General features: G+C 32.6%; 1 protein-coding gene across 3 annotated transcripts in view; it reads left to right on the top strand.

The window, feature by feature from the left end:
* LOC125658930 (uncharacterized) overlaps window positions 1-21,129 on the top strand; it is a 55,962-nt gene that overhangs the window by 14,438 nt on the left and 20,395 nt on the right. For all 3 annotated transcript variants that reach the window (XM_048890392.2, XM_048890391.2, XM_056149681.1), the window contains exons 5-8: window positions 2,605-2,697; window positions 7,136-7,184; window positions 13,434-13,501; window positions 19,680-19,739. In XM_048890392.2, the coding sequence (XP_048746349.1) occupies window positions 2,605-2,697; window positions 7,136-7,184; window positions 13,434-13,501; window positions 19,680-19,739 (270 nt within the window). The remainder of the gene's footprint in view (window positions 1-2,604; window positions 2,698-7,135; window positions 7,185-13,433; window positions 13,502-19,679; window positions 19,740-21,129) is intronic.

Raw genomic sequence — 21,129 nt, forward strand, 5'->3', positions numbered from 1 at the left:
TTAATTAAATGTAATATAATGTAGTGATATCATGCTTCAGTAGCTCTCTAATTCTAATGTCTATTATCTTGAATATGAAATAAACCAAGGAATATTTTGTGTGTAGCAAGGAGGGGGTTATTTTGCATCAAGCTCCAAGTTCACCGGTCATTCAACAATTACAATTATTTTCATCATGACCGCTTTAAAAAAACATCCACTGCATTACCCCAAATCTTCATACGTTAGATATTTCTACACGATGATTGATATTCATAAGTAATTGGAACATATGTAGTTGAACTGATATTTTAATAACAAAAATAAATAAACTATGAAAAATAAATAAATAGAACACGACTTTTTTAAATTCACAATTTTGAAACGCTTTAAAAAATGTGTTAAGTATGTAAAAAGAAAATACAAATAATCATCAAACTCGGTATTAATTTTCAGTATCTACCCATACGATTATAGGTACATGTACAAGTGTACAAGTAAAAAAAACAACAACAAAAACAGCAATGACAGCCGAGTTGGGCAGACTTTTGGGAGATGCAACCTTGCACCCTTTTAAAACTTAATCTTCTAAATGTGTCAAATACAATGTCCTGAGAATGTTTGCAGTCAAAACACAAGTGATACACAGACGCGCACAAGTTCAATGGTGGGTATATAAGTAGAACACAGGTGGAAAAAAATCGGAAGAAAACGAGCCTTTATTAAAATATATGTAATAAACAACGTAATTTACTGAATTTTCCTTTCAAATCGGAACTTCCTACAGTGTATTTCTCTGTTAGTGTTAATTACAAATAATTGTTTCCAGACAAGCAAATATTTATTAACTGTACACGAAGGAGCTTTCAGATTTACGGTCCCCGGTTTGTTCGGCAAACCACTGCCTACTTTTCATATTACTTAGAATGAAATTGTGATAAATTTCCACCCTTTCTGGACAGACAAATAGCTCTTCTTCTGCCTTAGAATCGACAGCTTTATGTTCTCCAAATATACACTGTCTTTTCTCGATTCCTAAAAACAGCTTCTTTAACGAAACAAATAAAGCTTTCGAAAAGTGTCGTACTTTTTCATTAGATTTGATATAGCAATCCCGATAGTTTCCGAAGCTACACGATAAAGGATTTTCACGATAAACGGAAAACCTGATACATGCAAAACACGATACACGATAGACCTGATAAACGCAAAACACGATAGAAAACTGAAAACCTGATAAACGCAAAACACGATACGATGGGATACACGCATGATACGATAGGAAACAAGCAAGATATGATAGGATACACGCACGATAGAACACGATAGGAATGTCAAGAATAACGTTGCGGGTACTGTACAAGGTGAAGGTCAGTTGGTGCAAACTGTGTGCATTGAATTTGAGAGCAGAACGGAAAGCATATGCCTTAGGTCTATATGTAACAGTGCGTAGCTTCGATAGAACCATTTTCTCGCAGTTTATCTACATCTTTGTCCAAGTGCTTGTTTGAAATCTTACAGGGACAAATTCTACTGGTTTATTATGGCAAAAGTCTTTGTGCCGACAAAAAATATTCATGTCTTGTCCCTCACACCTTCCTTCGAAAATTTAAAAAAAACAGTCCAAATCCTCTCTACTGACAGCAAGTACACCCTTAAACAGCACAAAACACCCTAATGCAGTGTTATTTACAAGCCGTTAATGTGATAATTGGTTTATTTTGGCAATTAAATTTAATCTGTTTATGAAATGGCTAACAACTGTTTTCAAATCTTCTCGCTCGAGGTCGCATATTATGTCACAGGTAATGGCGCGTAAAATATCGAAGAAAATATGCATATCACAAGATTTGAATTACATCACTTTCAAACTCAAAAACTACAAAAACTGTTTCATTTAAAACACATGTAAAGTAGTTTTAGGCATGAAATGAATTAATTTTGCTGAAAAAATTAATAAGTTTATAAACATGTGATGTGTCCTTTAACAATCAAACATTTTTAACTTCTTGAGAACTACCATTTCAATTCTTTTCAAACTTGGTCTGAGGAATCCTTGGGACAAGGGGGCCATAAATTGTAAATTTCAGGACTTCTGCACTCCTGTGACCTTAGAGGCAGGGCAATTAAGTTATATTGATTTATCATACAAAATAAAACTGAAATGAAAAAACGAGAACCAAGGTTTTGTTTCTTGAACAGAACGGGAAAATGTTTGAACTGTGACAGCCCTATAATGAATATATGAGAAAAAATATTTGAAATCTTTAAAAAGAATCTTTTCCAGAACAGCAGATCATGTTAGTCATATTGATATTGAAGCATCATCATGTTGTGTGGATTAAGTCACAACTCCATGTAGCTAGGTTGGGATCAAATTTGTAATGGGATGAAAGCGGGTAAAAGATCTCTTAAAAATCTTCAATCTGAAGGCCAAATTTACTCAGGTTAGCATTCTGGCCCATTGGTCTTTTGTTTCCAATAGCAGATTCAACTTGTGGATTGTAGATTCCAAAAGTTCAGACTGCTACTTGCAGGCATACAGTAGTTAGGGATCATTTATAAAGGCTAACATAAAAATGCATGCAGCCATTCATTACATTTGTGATTTTATATTATTTACAGGATGCAGGTGAAGAAGATGAAGACATTGCTCGTCGATTACAGGAAGAAGAAAACACGTCAAGACGGCCATCTCGTGCCGTCGCTAAAAAACCAGTAATGAGAATCATTTTAGCTCATCTGAGCCAGAGGGTCTAGTGCGCTTTTCGATTGTGATCAAAATTTGTTTGTCGTCATCTTTTGAAGATTTTCACATTTTCAACTTGGCAAATATCAACCAAAGCATTCTTAGGTAAAGGGTATTCAGTTTTTTGAAATGAATGGTCATGCCCCCTTTCAAGGGTAGATTATTAAGAAATATACTGCAGTGTATGCGAATGATTTTTAATTTTACCAGACTTTCGGTCTAGTAAAGAATTTAGCTTTACCAGACCAAAAGTAATTTTACCAAACCAAAATTTCTAATATGCAAAATTCAGTCTTTACACTTAATGTTTCTGACTACAAGCCTATAGGACAATCGAGAGTACAAAATTTGGTAGCCCAAGTAAGATTTTGCTTGCCCAAATGCTGTGTAAGAATGATTCAATATGATTCGAAATTTCAAGTTTAAACATTTTTACTGACTAATACAATACAATACACTCCATGTACACATTTATGAGGCTGTACGACATGTACATTAATTCACCTGTTTTAACCATAATGATTTGATTTTAAATCATTTTTTACAAACAACTGTCACTTGGCATTTCAAGTCATGACAGTCACATGTCCCGTACAGACACATCACATATCTGTATAATGCTGTGTATTTTGTTACTGCGGTACCGTGCCATTAGTTTAATAGAAATAAATGTATCAAATACTTTTTATTCAGACTTAAATTTAGACAGTTGCATTTAAGTATATACATCATGTTGGGATTACCTTGATGCACGTGGGGCTATTTATAGATGCCTAACAACCTTAAACGAGCAGCAATTGAATTTATGCGTACCCGATATATTTACTTTTTGTTTTCTTTTACATGCAAATGATATCAAGCATGTAATTAAGGGGAAGTTAATAATAACTTTATAAACTCAAATCATTTTGTACAATAGAAATACATGAACATTGGACCATACAGCTTTAAGTAAAAACAAACTGAGCTAGATAATGAATTACAGGAAGGAAGTGCTACTTCACATTGTAGCCATGAAGAATCCTACACTCCACATGCTGAATCAGAGTCATACACGCCACATGCTGAATCAGAATTCTACACTCCACATGCTGAATCAGAATCCTACACTCCACATGCTGAATCAGAATTCTACACCCCACATGCTGAATCAGAATCTTAAACTCCACATGCTGAATCAGATTCCTACACTCCACATACTGAATCAGAATCCTACACTCCACATGCTGAATCAGAATCTTACACTCCACATGCTGAATCAGATTCCTACACTCCACATGCTGAATCAGAATTCTACACTCCACATGCTGAATCAGAATCCTACACTCCACATGCTGAATCAGAATAGTGCACTCCACATGCTGAATATCAGAATCCTACACTCCACATGCTGAATCAGATTCCTACTCTCCACATGCTGAATCAGAATCTTACATTCCACATGCTGAATCAGAATCTTACACTCCACATGCTGAACCAGAATCATACACCCCACATGCTGAATCAGAATCTTACACTCCATATGCTGAATCAGAATCTTACACTCCACATGCTGAATCAGAATCTTACACTCCACATGCTGAATCAGAATCTTACACTCCACATGCTGAACCAGAATCATACACCCCACATGCTGAATCAGAATCTTACACTCCATATGCTGAATCAGAATCATACACCCCACATGCTGAATCAGAATCTTACACCCCACATGCTGAATCAGAATCTTACACTCCATATGCTGAATCAGAATCCTACACTCCACATGCTGAATCAGATTCCCACACTCCACATGCTGAATCAGAGTCATACACGCCACATGCTGAATCAGAATTCTACGCTCCACATGCTGAATCAGAATCTTACACTCCACATGCTGAATCAGAATCTTACACTCCACATGCTGAATTAGAATCATACACTCCACATGCTGAATCAGAATCTTACACTCCACATGCTGAATCAGAATCCTACACTCCACATGCTGAATCAAAATCCTACATTCCACATGTTGAATTAAAATCCTACACTCCATATGCTGAATAAGAATCCTACACTCCACATCCTGAATCATGATGAAAGGATGATAAGATCTACAAATTGGTATCAAGGTCAAGTGACTCCAGTGACCTTGACATCTGACCTTGAGCATACAAACTCCTGATTTTTGAACTGGAATTGATAGAGACTTTGGATCTTCAGAAATGATGAAAGGATGATGAGATCTACAAATCAAGGTCAAGTGACTCCAGTGACCTTGACCTTAGATCATAAATTTGGTATTAGATTAAGAACTAGGTCTGATAAAGAAATGGAATCTTCAGAAATACTAAAAGGATGATGGGATCTAGAAAATGGTATCACGGTCAATTGACCTTGACCTCTGACCCTAAACATAGGTATGGTATAACTTCAGAACTGGGACTGATAGAGACATGGAATCTTCAGAAATGATAAAGGGTGTAGTGACCTACAAACTAGTATCCCTATTAACCTTGACTTTTGACCTTGATTATAAAAACTTGTATAACTTTCAAACCAGGAGTAATAGAGACATGTGTGGGATCATCAAAAATGATAAGAGGATGTTGGGACCTACAAAATACATGTAGGATCAAGGTCAAGTAACACCAGCTTTACTGAAGAAAAAATAGGGATCTTTTGAAAAATTTCGATTCAAAGCCTTTGTGATCAAATTTTTTTTAATGAAGTAAAAATTGGAATGGATTTTGTCAAGGGAGAAAAATAGTAGTACTCAGAAAAAGCCACTTTTATACAGCCAATACTTCATTTGGAAGACTTTATAATCAGTAGATTATAATCATATCTTGTTTGAATTGGTGATACTACTTTCAATTAAATGATGTACAGTATAATCTGTCTAAACCGGCTATGTGTGGTTCCAAAGAAATTGGCCGGTTTGTACAGAGTCCGGAGTGCAGAATGTTGACAATAATGAGAGTTGCTTCCCTTGCATTCACTATCTATGCATACGTGTGTAATGATTGCTAACGTTTTAATATATCACAAAAGAATTCAAAATGTAAAAATATAAATGTCAGTGTTTTATTGTCGTGTTCATTTGAAAAAGTTTCAATTTTTATTAAACAGTTTAAAATCTGGGAATTATTCGCGCAATTTTCTGTTGGTAAATTGTCGATTTCGTCTACATCATCGCCGTTATCAAGTGCTACATTATGTATGTTTGTCAAGTTTGTGTTGTGTTCGTTTAAAATTTGTCTTTCCCAGCTTTCATTGTAATGTAAATGTATCGCTTTCAACTGTCTCAATTTGTGAAACAGAAACTAATGCAATGCCGAGTGATCAACCGGACATGGCGAGTTGTGCTAACTAACTGCATATCATCACTGTCTGACTCGCCGTAGAGCTCCGAGAAGTCCACGAGGGGAAACCTTGCTTTTGGAAAACATAACGAGATTGTTGCCGATTTTGTTTCATTCCAAGAATGTATCGAATTCAGCGATTAATTGAACTTTGTCTTTTAATGTCAGTTCTCGTCGCTGTCGTTAGGGGGAGCGCCATTACCTCGTGCGTGGTGCTGTCATAATTGAAAAGTGCACCCCCTAAAAATCAGGTTTTATTTTAAACTGATCGCGACTCCTCGCCAGTTGCACTCTTTTACTTACCTGTGGCTTCCCTTGAGACACCCTTTGTGTACACCGCGTGTGATCGACCGAATACCAACAGGTTGGTCATTGTGGGGTGGCTGGTTTAAATGCAATAATTAGAGCTAATTACGAGCAGTTGGGACCTTGTGTACACCGAATACAATTAACCGCAACAATTAGGGTGGTGTATCATCGAGGGGCCGGTTTACACAGGATAATTAAAGTTAATTGATAGCAGTTGGGGCTGTGTAAGCCGGCCGATATACAGAATACGCAGTATACGGAGTACAGGGAATTATTAATAAAGGATTTGTTAAAGAAATGTTAGGGACTATATTTTATGGCCGGAATTGACAGAGCGCCGGAGTACTCAGAGGCCGGTTTGGACAAATTATACTGTATGTGTATAACCCTTTTCAATTTTGCACCATGGGGGGCATATATGTTTTACAATCATCTCTTGTTTGTATATAGATTCTTTATGGCAAGACCTTGTTATACTTTGGTGTTGACTTTGAACAATGGCAGGGCCAAGGTGGCTCAGGTGAACAATGGGATTCCTGGACCTCTTGTTATTTAGGAGGATATATCTGATGTTGAATTCAAGATTTATAAGGATGGAATAATTTTTACCAACTCTCGAGCACATTTGTGGTCTGTGATCATGAACACTAGAAATTTATTTTGTTCAACCCACTTACATGTAGAAGCTTCCACTTAAGCCATTTTACAAAAGTTTATTATGCGTGGTAATTCTTAATTATTTCTTCATTTGTAGAAGAAACCAAGAAAAAGGAAAGAAAAAGACCCAGATGATAAAAAGCAAAGTAAGGTGGAAATATAATGTTTAAAACATTACAACTGTGTGACATTACATTTGTCTTTTGTTGTTTATGTCATTGGTCATTTTAGTGCTTTATGTGTGTTTGCGTATATATATATATATACACAGTGAAATATATATATATATATATATATATATATATATATATATATATATATATATATATACACAGTGAAACTTCTCTAAACCGGCCGGGTCTCGGACCGGAAAAAACGACCAGTTTAGAGGGATGGCCGGTATACCGAGAATTTAGCAATTATAGACGTTTTATCTGAATATTCACAAAGTAGGTACTGTTCACTTTGATCTGGTGATCTATGATCAATTATCGGTGGAAATTAAATTAGTCCGCTTGTGCCTAAAGGTAATTATGAATTCCAAGAAATATATTCTCACTGAAATCATCTAATTTTAAACTGAAAATCTATAACAGGATACATAAAGAAAACACAGAGGCCTATTATGGTAATTTCTCTTACCTATGAATACTCTGTTTACATTTATCGCTTATGTCATTAACAATTTTGTTTTGACGTTTTTAAAAAGTACAGTAGTAAATATGAAATTGTAATTTGAATATTTCTTTGGAATTTTAAGCCTGTGGAAACCAAGAAAATTAATCTATCTTTTAATAATTATCATTAACAGTCATGGGTTTGTTCTTTATTAAATACGGCTTATATCCATAGGATAGTATCGTGAAACAATATGGTGTTTGATACTGTATTCATTCAATATGTTCCTAACTGTTACATTTTGTACAGAATTTGGAAGGGTCTCTTGGATTAGCTAAGTGTCAATTAACACCCTTGACAGCACAGGTAAACAATAGAAATTAAAGAGGCCACTAGTGTTTTTCACACCTCCAGTTGATAATTTCCCACCTGGCAGGTTGGTCAGTCAATTTACACACCTGGACGATCTTGATCAACCTCTGGCCAAAATTTTATTGTCTTCAAAAAGTGGCCAGTATGTTAAAGGGACTGATTCACGATTTTACCCAAAATTTTGTTTTTCACTTTTAATGACCAAAATCTACTGTCTAATGTGTTTGAAAGATTTCAAATGAAAATTAAGGTTATACAGTGTACATCATCACAGAAGCTCATTTTAGAGAGTTTGTTATTTGTTTTGTAAACAAAGATTGCGGTACGCTATTGTTTACAAAATTTTCAAAAGAAATGGATATCAATCTAGGTTTATTATATCTTTCACATTTCAAGCATTTTGGGGGTAAAATGTGTCAACTAAAAGTTAAAATTTGTGACTATGCATAATTAAGATGAATTATATTACAAAATCAATGTTTCACATAAAAAGACTCGAGTCTTTGTTTACATAACACAGATTTAAGGCTAAAATATTGCTTGCATTCAAAAGGTCAAAAGTTTGGCTGTCAACATTAAATGAGTTATATTTCTAATGTTTAACATCAAAATTGAAAAATATTTTGATAAAAAATCGTGAACCAGTCCCTTTAAGGGTAAATTACACATGTTTGTTAACAAATGTACTTTAAAAAGTGGCCGATGTCCGGTTTTATGGGGTGGCCGGTTTTGTAAGACTTTCTTTGTTAGGAAATGGTAAGATTTCTGCCAGGACTTTGAAAATCGGCCGATATTCAGGGAGAACCGGTTTTCTGAGGGGGCGGTTTGGAGAAGTTTCACTGTACATGTATATTGATGAGTTACAGGTCAAGTTTGTATTTTGTTCTGGTTCATTGATTATAGATGGAGTTGTGCCCCTTTAACATTAAAAAATTTATTTATTTTTATGGCTGTTAAAACATATAAAAGATTGTTGTTGAATTCTTCATTGTACTAAATCCGTGTAACCGATCTGAATACCACACTCAATGCTATACTTCGATGGATTTCCTACATTTGATTTTATTGCAGGTACAGTACCCGCAACGTTATTCTTGACATGATAAACGATCTTCACGATAGACCTGATAAACGCAAAACACGATAAACGATCTTTACGATAAACAGAAAACTTGATAGAAATGTTGTAAATTTAGAAACAATTTAGACAGAAGGAAAGTTTGATACGTACAAAATAATTACATTATGTTGATAATAATATTGAAGGATTTCAATACTCAATATATACCTAAAGCGTATAATTTATTTATCCACGGTTGTACGTTTATTTTTGTTGTTTTTTTTTTTTTAATTCTATTGATGTTTTTTTTTAACGTCATTACAGCTAAACCCCGGAAGTTAAACTATATACGGTATTGAATTCATTATTTGATATCTATATGAATTTTCTCAGTCAATGATTCTAAAACGTATATTGTCACCTTGAATGTTTAATATATGAATCATACAGGGAGTGATTGATTTTTATCTTGCTTAACATCTCGCTCGAGAATATTTCACTCATATGGAGACGTAACCATGACCGGTGAAGAGCTTTTAAATTTAGGCTTATGCTCGGCAATTACGGCCATTGAGCAGTGAGAGTTTTTTAGCGTGCCACACCTACCGTGACATGGGCGTCTGTTTTAAGGTCATCTCCGAGGACCCGTGGCATTCACACTTGATGCCAAGCGTTTAGCAATTAAACAGGGAATTAACAAATTTAAATGTAATATAATGTAGTGATATCATGCTTCAATAGCTCTCTTATTCTAATGTCTATTATCTTGGATATCAACTAAAACCAAGTAATATTTTGTGTGTAGCGAGGAAGGGGGTTATTTTGCATCAAGCTCTGAGTTCACCGCTCATTCAACAACTACAATTATTTTCATAATGACAGCTTTAAGTACAATCCACTGCACTACACCATATGCTCATATGTTAGGGCTATTCCAGAAATAAATACATGGGGGGGTCGGGAGGCATTATTACCCCATGACCCATCAAATTAATAAACTCATTTTACAATGACCCATCTAATAAAAAAAAAAAACTAACCAGACCCACCACAAAAATATTTTTAAAAATGAAAACGGTACAAATCTCGCAAGGTTTTCGGAACAAACATTCTAGTCAATGACGCGGTAATGCCTAAGCGACATTGTATCACAGTAGTTCTGAAGAAACGATGTCACATCAACAATCAAAGGCATCTATGACGGGAATGTTGGAAAGATTGGGAGTCCAAACGATGCTATTATCATGAAATGGGTATGGATATGTTTTTCCACGAATCGTTCGTCTTCTAATGGAGCCCGCGCACAGAGGCCTCTATATCACCATCACACTGACTGATAAATATAACGCATCGGTACCCTCGTATAAATCAACTAAGGTTTGCCTATTTTTATTAGAAAACGGAATACCTATTGGTTTCAAAATATTCCCAAAATCGATGCACTGTAAACTGTAATAATCTACAGAACAGAGTTCGCCGCCATCACGTCCAAAGGGACCCTACTAAACGCGCCTCTAATTTGAAGAGTGCCGTAATGGAAAGTTATGTGCTGCAAAGAGCGACAACTCGAATAGTTCTATGTTATTTCTGATTTCGAAAGCAGCATTTCGAAAGCACGTTTTCAATTTTCCCTCCGACGTTTTGTAACCAACACGACAAGAGCGACAATAAAAATATTCTGAAAACTCAACACCCACGTGGCACAAAATAAAACAATAGAAACTACCCACTACCTATAATAAATATTTTTTTAACAGTCCAACCACGGACCAATTAAAATATGAAAAAATACGACCACCCACACAAAAAAATATCATTTGCCGCCCGACCCCCCCATTTGATCATTTCTGGAACAGCCCTTAGATATTTCTACGCTATGAGTGATAATTGATAGTCATAAGTAATTGGAACATATTTATATGAATTGATATTTTGTTAACAAAAAATAAATAAACTATTAAAAACATTTACGAAACCTGGCTTGATTTAAAGTCGCAATTTAGAAACGCTTTAAATGTTTGTGTTTAGCATGTAAAAAATTCAAATAATCATCAAAACCAGCATAAATTTCCAGTATCTACATGTACGACTATTGGTATATGTGTACATATACAAATTAAAAAAAAACAACGATGACAGCTGAATCGTGCCCAATTGAGTAGAATTTTGGGAGATGCAATATACCCTTGCACTCTTTTAAAACTTAATCTTCTAAATGTGTGAAATACAATGTCCCTGAGAATATTTAAATACTGTCAAAACACGGGTGATACACAAAATCAGATAGATAAGAACGCACACAAGTTCAGTAGTTGATATATAAGTTGAATACAGGTGAACAAAATCGGAAGAAAAAGAACCATTATCAAAATATAGGTAATAAAAAATGTAATTTACTGATTTTTCCTTTCAGGTCGGAACTTCCTATTTCTCTGTTAGTGTTACTTACAAATAATTGTTTCTAGACAAGGAAATGTTTATGAACTCCAGATGAAGGAGTTTTCAGTTTTACTGTCCTCAGTTTGCTTGGCAAACCACTGCCTACTTTCCAGACTACTTAAAATGAAATTGTGATAAATTTTCACCCTCTCTGGACAGACATATAGCTCTTTTTCTGCCTTAAAATCGACAGCTTTATGGTCTCTTTCAAATATACTGTCTTTCCTCGATTCCTAAAAATAGCTTCTTTAACAAAACGAATAAAGCTTTGGGAAAGTATCTTACTTTTTCATTAGATTTAATATACGATCCCGATAGTTTCCGAAGCTACACGATAAATGATTTTCACGATAAACGGAAAACCTGATACATGCAAAATATGATACACGATAGACCTGATAAACGCAAAACACTATAGAAAACGGAAAACCTGATATAGGATAGGATACACGCACGATATAGCACGATAGGAATGTCAAGAATAACGTTGCGGGTACTGTAGGGGCTATTTCAGATTGGAATTCATCTTCTCTCTATTAGAATTAATTACATATAATTATTTCTAGATAACCAACTGTTCATGAGCATCAGATGAAGGGCTCTGTTTACTTTCCAAAAAAAGTCCATGTCAGAAGCCCATGTCATACTTGTAAATCCTCAGACAATTTACATTGACATTGTGATGAAGTTTCACCCTTTATTGATAGACAAGTCGCTGTTCTTGTACTTTATAATTGCCAGCTTTATGTTCTCCATCAAATATACTGTCTTTTCTCAGTTCCGAAAAATGATCTGAAGCAAAATGAATTTAAAAGCTTTCAGAAAGTATCTTACTTTTTCATTAAAATTAGAATTATGATGAGCCCGAGTTTCAGAAATTACATGTTAAACGATTTTGGCAATAAACAGAAAACATATACATGCAAAATGCAATACATGATAGACCTGATAAACGCAAAACATGATAGAAAACGGAAAACGCAATAAACGCAAAACCAGATATGATAGGATACACACATGTTAGAATAGGATACACGTATGAAAAAACACAATAGAAATCTCAAGAATAACATTGTGGGTACTTTATAAAGAACTGAACTAAAAACCAGAACTCCAATTGAAAGTTAGTAATGAACTAAACTGACCAGAAATTTTTTGGATCTGTGAGATAGCCCTAGCATTTACCAAACTTTACCATATTTTCCCAGTACTGTAGATTCCTAAATAATGCAAGGAATTTAGTATCTGTAAAGGTAATTTAAAATTACTCACTTGTATTTTCATTTTGCAGAAACACATTGTGAATACAACCTATCATTGGGTCAAATGCTGTCTGACATGTTACATACCGATTGTAAGGCCATTCTTGGCACACTGATTTTGACTATGTATAATTCCGTTTACCTGATCAAGATATAGGGCTCACAGCGGGTTTGACCAGTCAACAGGGGATGCTTACTACTCCTCGACACCCGATCACACCTCTGGTATATCCAGGGGTCTGTGTTTGCTCAACTCTATTTTATGTTGCTTATAGGAGTTATTAGATTGATCACCGTTCGTTATCTTCACCTTTCTTTTTAGAACTCTTGATCAACAACAGTCCATTTACGAATTCATATTCTTGCAATTTGATCATGATGTTAACGATTTTAATTGCAATTTTAAGTATTCCTGTAGAATAAGGAATCAATACAGTAATATTTTAAAACAGAAAATAACTGGATATTGATCAATGTTTTCACAGATCAGTAGAGATATATTCGTTGTTTCTGAGATTAAGCTGGGGTGTATTTATTCACTTGTTTCTTTAAAAACTTATATGAAGACCCTTTTCTCTAATTCATTGTTTATCTTGGAAAATTTACAAGTTTCAATTGGCATAATTCATCATTTCTTTCCCCAGAGAAATCTGTGTACAGCAAGCCATGTTCATTATCCCCGGTACTGGCAGAGGTTATGGGTACAGATAAGGTGAGATGTGTGTTAATGATTACATTATGTGTATAGATTAGATGTCTGTTAATGATTACATTATGTGTATAGATAAGATGACTTGTCTGTTAATGATTACATTATATGTATAGATTAGATATCTGTTAATGATTACATTATGTGTATAGATTAGATGTGTGTTAATGATTACATTATATGTATAGATTAGATGTCTGTTAATGATTACATTATATGTATAGATTAGATGTGTGTTAATGATTACATTATGTGTATAGATTAGATGTCTGTTAATGATTACATTATATGTATAGATTAAATGTCTGTTAATGATTACATTATATGTATAGATTAGATGTCTGTTAATGATTACATTATATGTATAGATTAGATGTCTGTTAATGATTACATTATATGTATAGATTAGATGTCTGTTAATGGTTACATTATATGTATAGATTAGATGTCTGTTAATGATTACATTATGTGTATAGATTAGATGTCTGTTAATGATTACATTATATGTATAGATTAGATGTCTGTTAATGGTTACATTATATGTATAGATTAGATATCTGTTAATGATTACATTATATGTATAGATTAGATAACTTGTCTGTTAATGATTTCATTATGTGTATAGATAACATGTCTGTTAATGATTACATTATGTGTATAGATTAGATGTCTGTTAATGATTACATTATGTGTATAGATAAGATATCTGTTAATGATTACATTATGTGTATAGATTAGATGTCTGTTAATGATTACATTATGCGTATAGATTAGATGTCTGTTAATGATTACATTATGTGTATAGATAAGATGACTTGCCTGTTAATGATTACATTATATGTATAGATTAGATGTCTGTTAATGATTACATTATGTGTATGGATTAGATGTCTGTTAATGATTACATTATGTGTATAGATAAGATGACTTGCCTGTTAATGATTACATTATATGTATAGATTAGATGTCTGTTAATGATTACATTATGTGTATAGATTAGATGTCTGTTAATGATTACATTATCTGTATAGATTAGATGTCTGTTAATGATTACATTATGTGTATAGATTAGATGTCTGTTAATGATTACATTATATGTTTAGATTAGATGACTTGTCTGTTAATGATTACATTACATGTATAGATTAGATGTCTCTTAATGATTACATTATATGTATAGATTAGATAACTTGTCTGTTAATGATTTCATTGTGTGTATAGATTAGATGTCTGTTAATGATTACATTATGTGTATAGATTAGATAACTTGTCTGTTAATGATTACATTATGTGTATAGATTAGATAACTTGTCTGTTAATGATTACATTATGTGTATAGATTAGATAACTTGTCCGTTAATGATTACATTATGTGTATAGATTAGATAACTTGTCTGTTAATGATTACATTATGTGTATAGATAACTTGTCTGTTAATGATTACATTATATGTATAGATTAGATGTCTGTTAATGATTACATTATATGTATAGATTAGATGTCTGTTAATGATTACATTATGTGTATAGATTAGATGTCTGTTAATGGTTACATTATGTGTATAGATTAGATGTCTGTTAATGATTACATTATGTGTATAGATTAGATGTCTGTTAATGGTTACATTATATGTATAGATTAGATGTCTGTTAATGATTACATTATGTGTATAGATTAGATGTCTGTTAATGATTACATTATATGTATAGATTAGATGTCTGTTATTGATTACATAATTTTATGTATAGATTAGATGACTTGTCTGTTAATGATTACATTATATGTATAGATTAGATGTCTGTTAATGATTACATAATGTGTATAGATTAGATGTCTGTTAATGATTACATAATTTTATGTATAGATTAGATGTCTGTTAATGATTACATAATGTGTATAGATTAGATGTCTGTTAATGATTACATAATTTTATGTATAGATTAGATGTCTGTTAATGATTACATTATATGTATAGATTAGATGTCTGTTAATGATTACATAATGTGTATAGATTAGATGACTTGTCTGTTAATGATTACATTAAATGTATAGATTAGATAACTTGTCTGTTAATGATTACATTATATGTATAGATAACTTGTCTGTTAAGGATTACATTATCTGTATAGATTAGATGTCTGTTAATGATTACATTATGTGTATAGATTAGATGTCTGTTAATGATTACATTATATGTATAGATTAGATGTCTGTTAATGATTACATTATGTGTATAGATAACTTGTCTGTTAATGATTACATACTGTGTATAGATTAGATGTCTGTTAATGGTTACATTATATGTATAGATTAGATGTCTGTTAATGATTACATTATATGTATAGATTAGATGTCTGTTAATGATTACATTATGTGTATAGATTAGATGTCTGTTAATGATTACATTATGCGTATAGATTAGATGTCTGTTAATGATTACATTATATGTATAGATTAGATGTCTGTTAATGGTTACATTATATGTATAGATTAGATATCTGTTAATGATTACATTATATGTATAGATTAGATAACTTGTCTGTTAATGATTTCATTATGTGTATAGATAACATGTCTGTTAATGATTACATTATGTGTATAGATTAGATGTCTGTTAATGATTACATTATGTGTATAGATAAGATATCTGTTAATGATTACATTATGTGTATAGATTAGATGTCTGTTAATGATTACATTATGCGTATAGATTAGATGTCTGTTAATGATTACATTATGTGTATAGATAAGATGACTTGCCTGTTAATGATTACATTATATGTATAGATTAGATGTCTGTTAATGATTACATTATGTGTATAGATTAGATGTCTGTTAATGATTACATTATGTGTATAGATAAGATGACTTGCCTGTTAATGATTACATTATATGTATAGATTAGATGTCTGTTAATGATTACATTATGTGTATAGATTAGATGTCTGTTAATGATTACATTATCTGTATAGATTAGATGTCTGTTAATGATTACATTATGTGTATAGATTAGATGTCTGTTAATGATTACATTATATGTTTAGATTAGATGACTTGTCTGTTAATGATTACATTACATGTATAGATTAGATGTCTCTTAATGATTACATTATATGTATAGATTAGATAACTTGTCTGTTAATGATTTCATTGTGTGTATAGATTAGATGTCTGTTAATGATTACATTATGTGTATAGATTAGATAACTTGTCTGTTAATGATTACATTATGTGTATAGATTAGATAACTTGTCTGTTAATGATTACATTATGTGTATAGATTAGATAACTTGTCCGTTAATGATTACATTATGTGTATAGATTAGATAACTTGTCTGTTAATGATTACATTATGTGTATAGATAACTTGTCTGTTAATGATTACATTATATGTATAGATTAGATGTCTGTTAATGATTACATTATATGTATAGATTAGATGTCTGTTAATGATTACATTATGTGTATAGATTAGATGTCTGTTAATGGTTACATTATGTGTATAGATTAGATGTCTGTTAATGATTACATTATGTGTATAGATTAGATGTCTGTTAATGGTTACATTATATGTATAGATTAGATGTCTGTTAATGATTACATTATGTGTATAGATTAGATGTCTGTTAATGATTACATTATATGTATAGATTAGATGTCTGTTATTGATTACATAATTTTATGTATAGATTAGATGACTTGTCTGTTAATGATTACATTATATGTATAGATTAGATGTCTGTTAATGATTACATAATGTGTATAGATTAGATGTCTGTTAATGATTACATAATTTTATGTATAGATTAGATGTCTGTTAATGATTACATAATGTGTATAGATTAGATGTCTGTTAATGATTACATAATTTTATGTATAGATTAGATGTCTGTTAATGATTACATTATATGTATAGATTAGATGTCTGTTAATGATTACATAATGTGTATAGATTAGATGACTTGTCTGTTAATGATTACATTATATGTATAGATTAGATAACTTGTCTGTTAATGATTACATTATATGTATAGATAACTTGTCTGTTAAGGATTACATTATCTGTATAGATTAGATGTCTGTTAATGATTACATTATGTGTATAGATTAGATGTCTGTTAATGATTACATTATATGTATAGATTAGATGTCTGTTAATGATTACATTATGTGTATAGATAACTTGTCTGTTAATGATTACATACTGTGTATAGATTAGATGTCTGTTAATGGTTACATTATATGTATAGATTAGATGTCTGTTAATGATTACATTATATGTATAGATTAGATGTCTGTTAATGATTACATTATATGTATAGATTAGATGTCTGTTAATGATTAGGGCTGTTCCAGAAATGATCAAATGGGGGGGTCGGGCGGCAAATGATATTTTTTTTTGTGGGTGGTCGTATTTTTTCATATTTTATTTGGTCCGTGGTTGGACTGTTAAAAAAATATTTATTATGGGTAGTGGGTAGTTTCTATTGTTTTATTTTGTGCCACGTGGGTGTTGAGTTTTCAGAATATTTTTATTGTCGCTATTGTCGTGTTGGTTACAAAACGTCGGAGGGAAAATTGAAAACGTGCTTTCGAAATCGGAAGTAACATAGAACTATTCGAGTTGTCGCTCTTTGCAGCACATAACTTTCCATTACGGCACTCTTCAAATTAGAGGCGCGTTTAGTAGGGTCCCTTTGGACGTGATGGCAGCGAACTCTGTTCTGTAGATTATTGCAGTTTACAGTGCATCGATTTTGGGAATATTTTGAAACCAATAGGTATTCCATTTTCTAATAAAATAGGCAAACCTTAGTTGATTTATACGAGGGTACCGATGCGTTATATTTATCAGTCAGTGTGATGGTGATATAGAGGCCTCTGTGCGCGGGCTCCATTAGAAGACGAACGATTCGTGGAAAAACATATCCATACCCATTTCATGATAATAGCATCGTTTGGACTCCCAATCTTTCCAACATTCCCGCCATAGATGCCTTTGATTGTTGATGTGACATCGTTTCTTCAGAACTACTGTGATACAATGTCGCACAGGCATTACCGCGTCATTGACTAGAATGTTTGTACCGAAAACCTTGCGAGATTTGTACCGTTTTCATTTTTAAAAATATTTTTGTGGTGGGTCTGGTTAGTTTTTTTTTTTAATTAGATGGGTCATTGTAAAATGAGTTTATCAATTTGATGGGTCATGGGGTAATTTTTTATTTTTTTTTTATGGGTGCTTGGTATATACAAAAGGTGCCTCCCGACCCCCCCATGTATTTATTTCTGGAATAGCCCTTACATTATATGTATAGATTAGATGTCTGTTAATGATTACATTATATGTATAGATTAGATAACTTGTCTGTTAATGATTACATTATATGTATAGATTAGATGTCTGTTAATGATTACATTATATGTATAGATTAGATGTCTGTTAATGATTACATTATATGTATAGATTAGATATCTGTTAATGATTACATAATTTTATGTATAGATTAGATGACTTGTCTGTTAATGATTACATTATATAATATGTAATTGTATAGATTAGATGTCTGTTAATGATTACATTATGTGTACAGAGATGACTTATCTGTTAATGATTACATTAAGTTTTAAGCCCCCCCCCCCCCCCCCCCCCCCCCCCCCTCTTTTCGCCTAACTTGAATTTAGATTTTTATCCGACATTGATCATTTGATCTCTCTCATAAAAGAATTCAACAATGATTCTACTCGGATGTATTTGAATGAATCGTTTTGTTAGATAATCAATACTGTACTCTGATCTCTCTCTTGATCTCGATCTCTCTCTCTTTCATTTTTTTCTAAAATAAAAGGGGGTGCGACCTCCATAACCCCTCTAGATCCACCAATGCAACATGTGTGGAACAGATATTGAGAATCAATTATGAATTAAAGTCAGAGCAAGTCGCTGCACTTTGTAGAGACAAAAGACATTGTGAGCCTACTACCAACTGGCTATGGAAAAAGTATGATGATTTCTTTCTGATGACCCCATCGCCATCTTTATGAAAAGTACAATGTAGTTTGTGGGAATTCCCTATCCCACAATGCCTGCACAGAAGAGTTTGGTTTACGTGCAAACAAACTCTGGCAGAAGTTTGAGGAGCATCAATGTTTCTCAAGCACATTTTGTTTCTTTTTGTAGATGGCAAGAAGTGAGGTTGTGAAAAAGATGTGGACCATCATCAAAGAAAGAAATCTCCAGGTAATGGAATTGAAACATATGAACAGTGCCACCCATTATATCGCCACTGCCATCCAAATTTGTAGAACAGATTTCCATACATGCTAAAACCCCAATATAACACCATATTCACTTATCACAATCCACCATCTTTTTTCAAGTATTGCAAAAAAGATCAAATTACCTTTAAACATCACCCAATAACAATGCCAACAACCAGGAATCAGAAGTCCTGATTATACATAATTGGTCTGTCCAGTGAATTGTAACAAATCTAAATCTGAAATGATCATGAAAACAGTTAAATATATCAATTAATCGATTAATGCATTAATTGATCAACCACATTTTTTTTTCAAATGTGATAATAGCTTGAATATAATAATTTGAAAATTGTCTCTGACTTTGTATAGTAGAATTGTCCATAAGCAACAGAGAATTTAAGCTACTATCAGCTGCCAACAATCAGGGGTCAGACACCATAATTTTATACATACAACATATATACTTTATACATGTATATGTTTTTGCAGATGTACAAGTGCAGAACATCCTACTATTTAACATTTTTTTAAGAATTAAAGCAAAACAATTTTATGCATTTAGTAATACATGTACATATTTTGTCATGTGGACGACAATAGAAGGACAATGATGTATTAATTGATCAACGACATTTTTTTCAAATTGATGAACTAAAATTGTAAAACTCTTTATAATGTCACCCTCAATGTAATGCCAAAATTGGTTCGCACAAAAGCTGGCGATATACCGAGGTGACACTGTATTTAAACAATTTATGGAGTATATCATATACAGGTAAACTTTGGCATCTCAAACACCGTTATGTTGAATACCGCAGATGTCTCGAAGTGAGTCAATGGTTGTAAGCGCCAAGCATAGGCCTAAATTTGCAGCCTTTCACCAGTATTAATGACATCTCCATATGAGTGAAAAATTATCGAGAGGGACGTTAAGCAATATACAATCAATCATTTAATCGTTTCATACTGTGCCGTGCAGGTGTAGTAATATGTATAGGGTCTGTATTTCAGTTTTATGATATATGATACAGGTAGTTGAGACTTGGAACTAGTTCAAATGTTGTAATTTATTAACTTGGTTGATATATTTTTCCAAACAGAACACCGATTCTTAAAAAAGTTTCAATTAATTTACTCAAAATTTTGTATAAAAATTCAGCATTTTCGCCAATAATTCAAAAAATTTATCTCCAACCCCAACTTTTTTTAGTTGCATTTTAAATTGTGAGACCAGAACTTGAAAATTGTGTAAAATTTTAGAAATGGACTTTACTCCTAATATGTCCATTTAAACTATCAATTTTGATATCATAAAGTTTTTCGTATATCAAGTGCAAAAAGGTCATTATTTATTTCCATTATAAGTA

This window comes from Ostrea edulis, chromosome 9 (genome assembly GCF_947568905.1).
Source record: "Ostrea edulis chromosome 9, xbOstEdul1.1, whole genome shotgun sequence".
Lineage (NCBI taxonomy): Eukaryota > Metazoa > Mollusca > Bivalvia > Ostreida > Ostreidae > Ostrea > Ostrea edulis.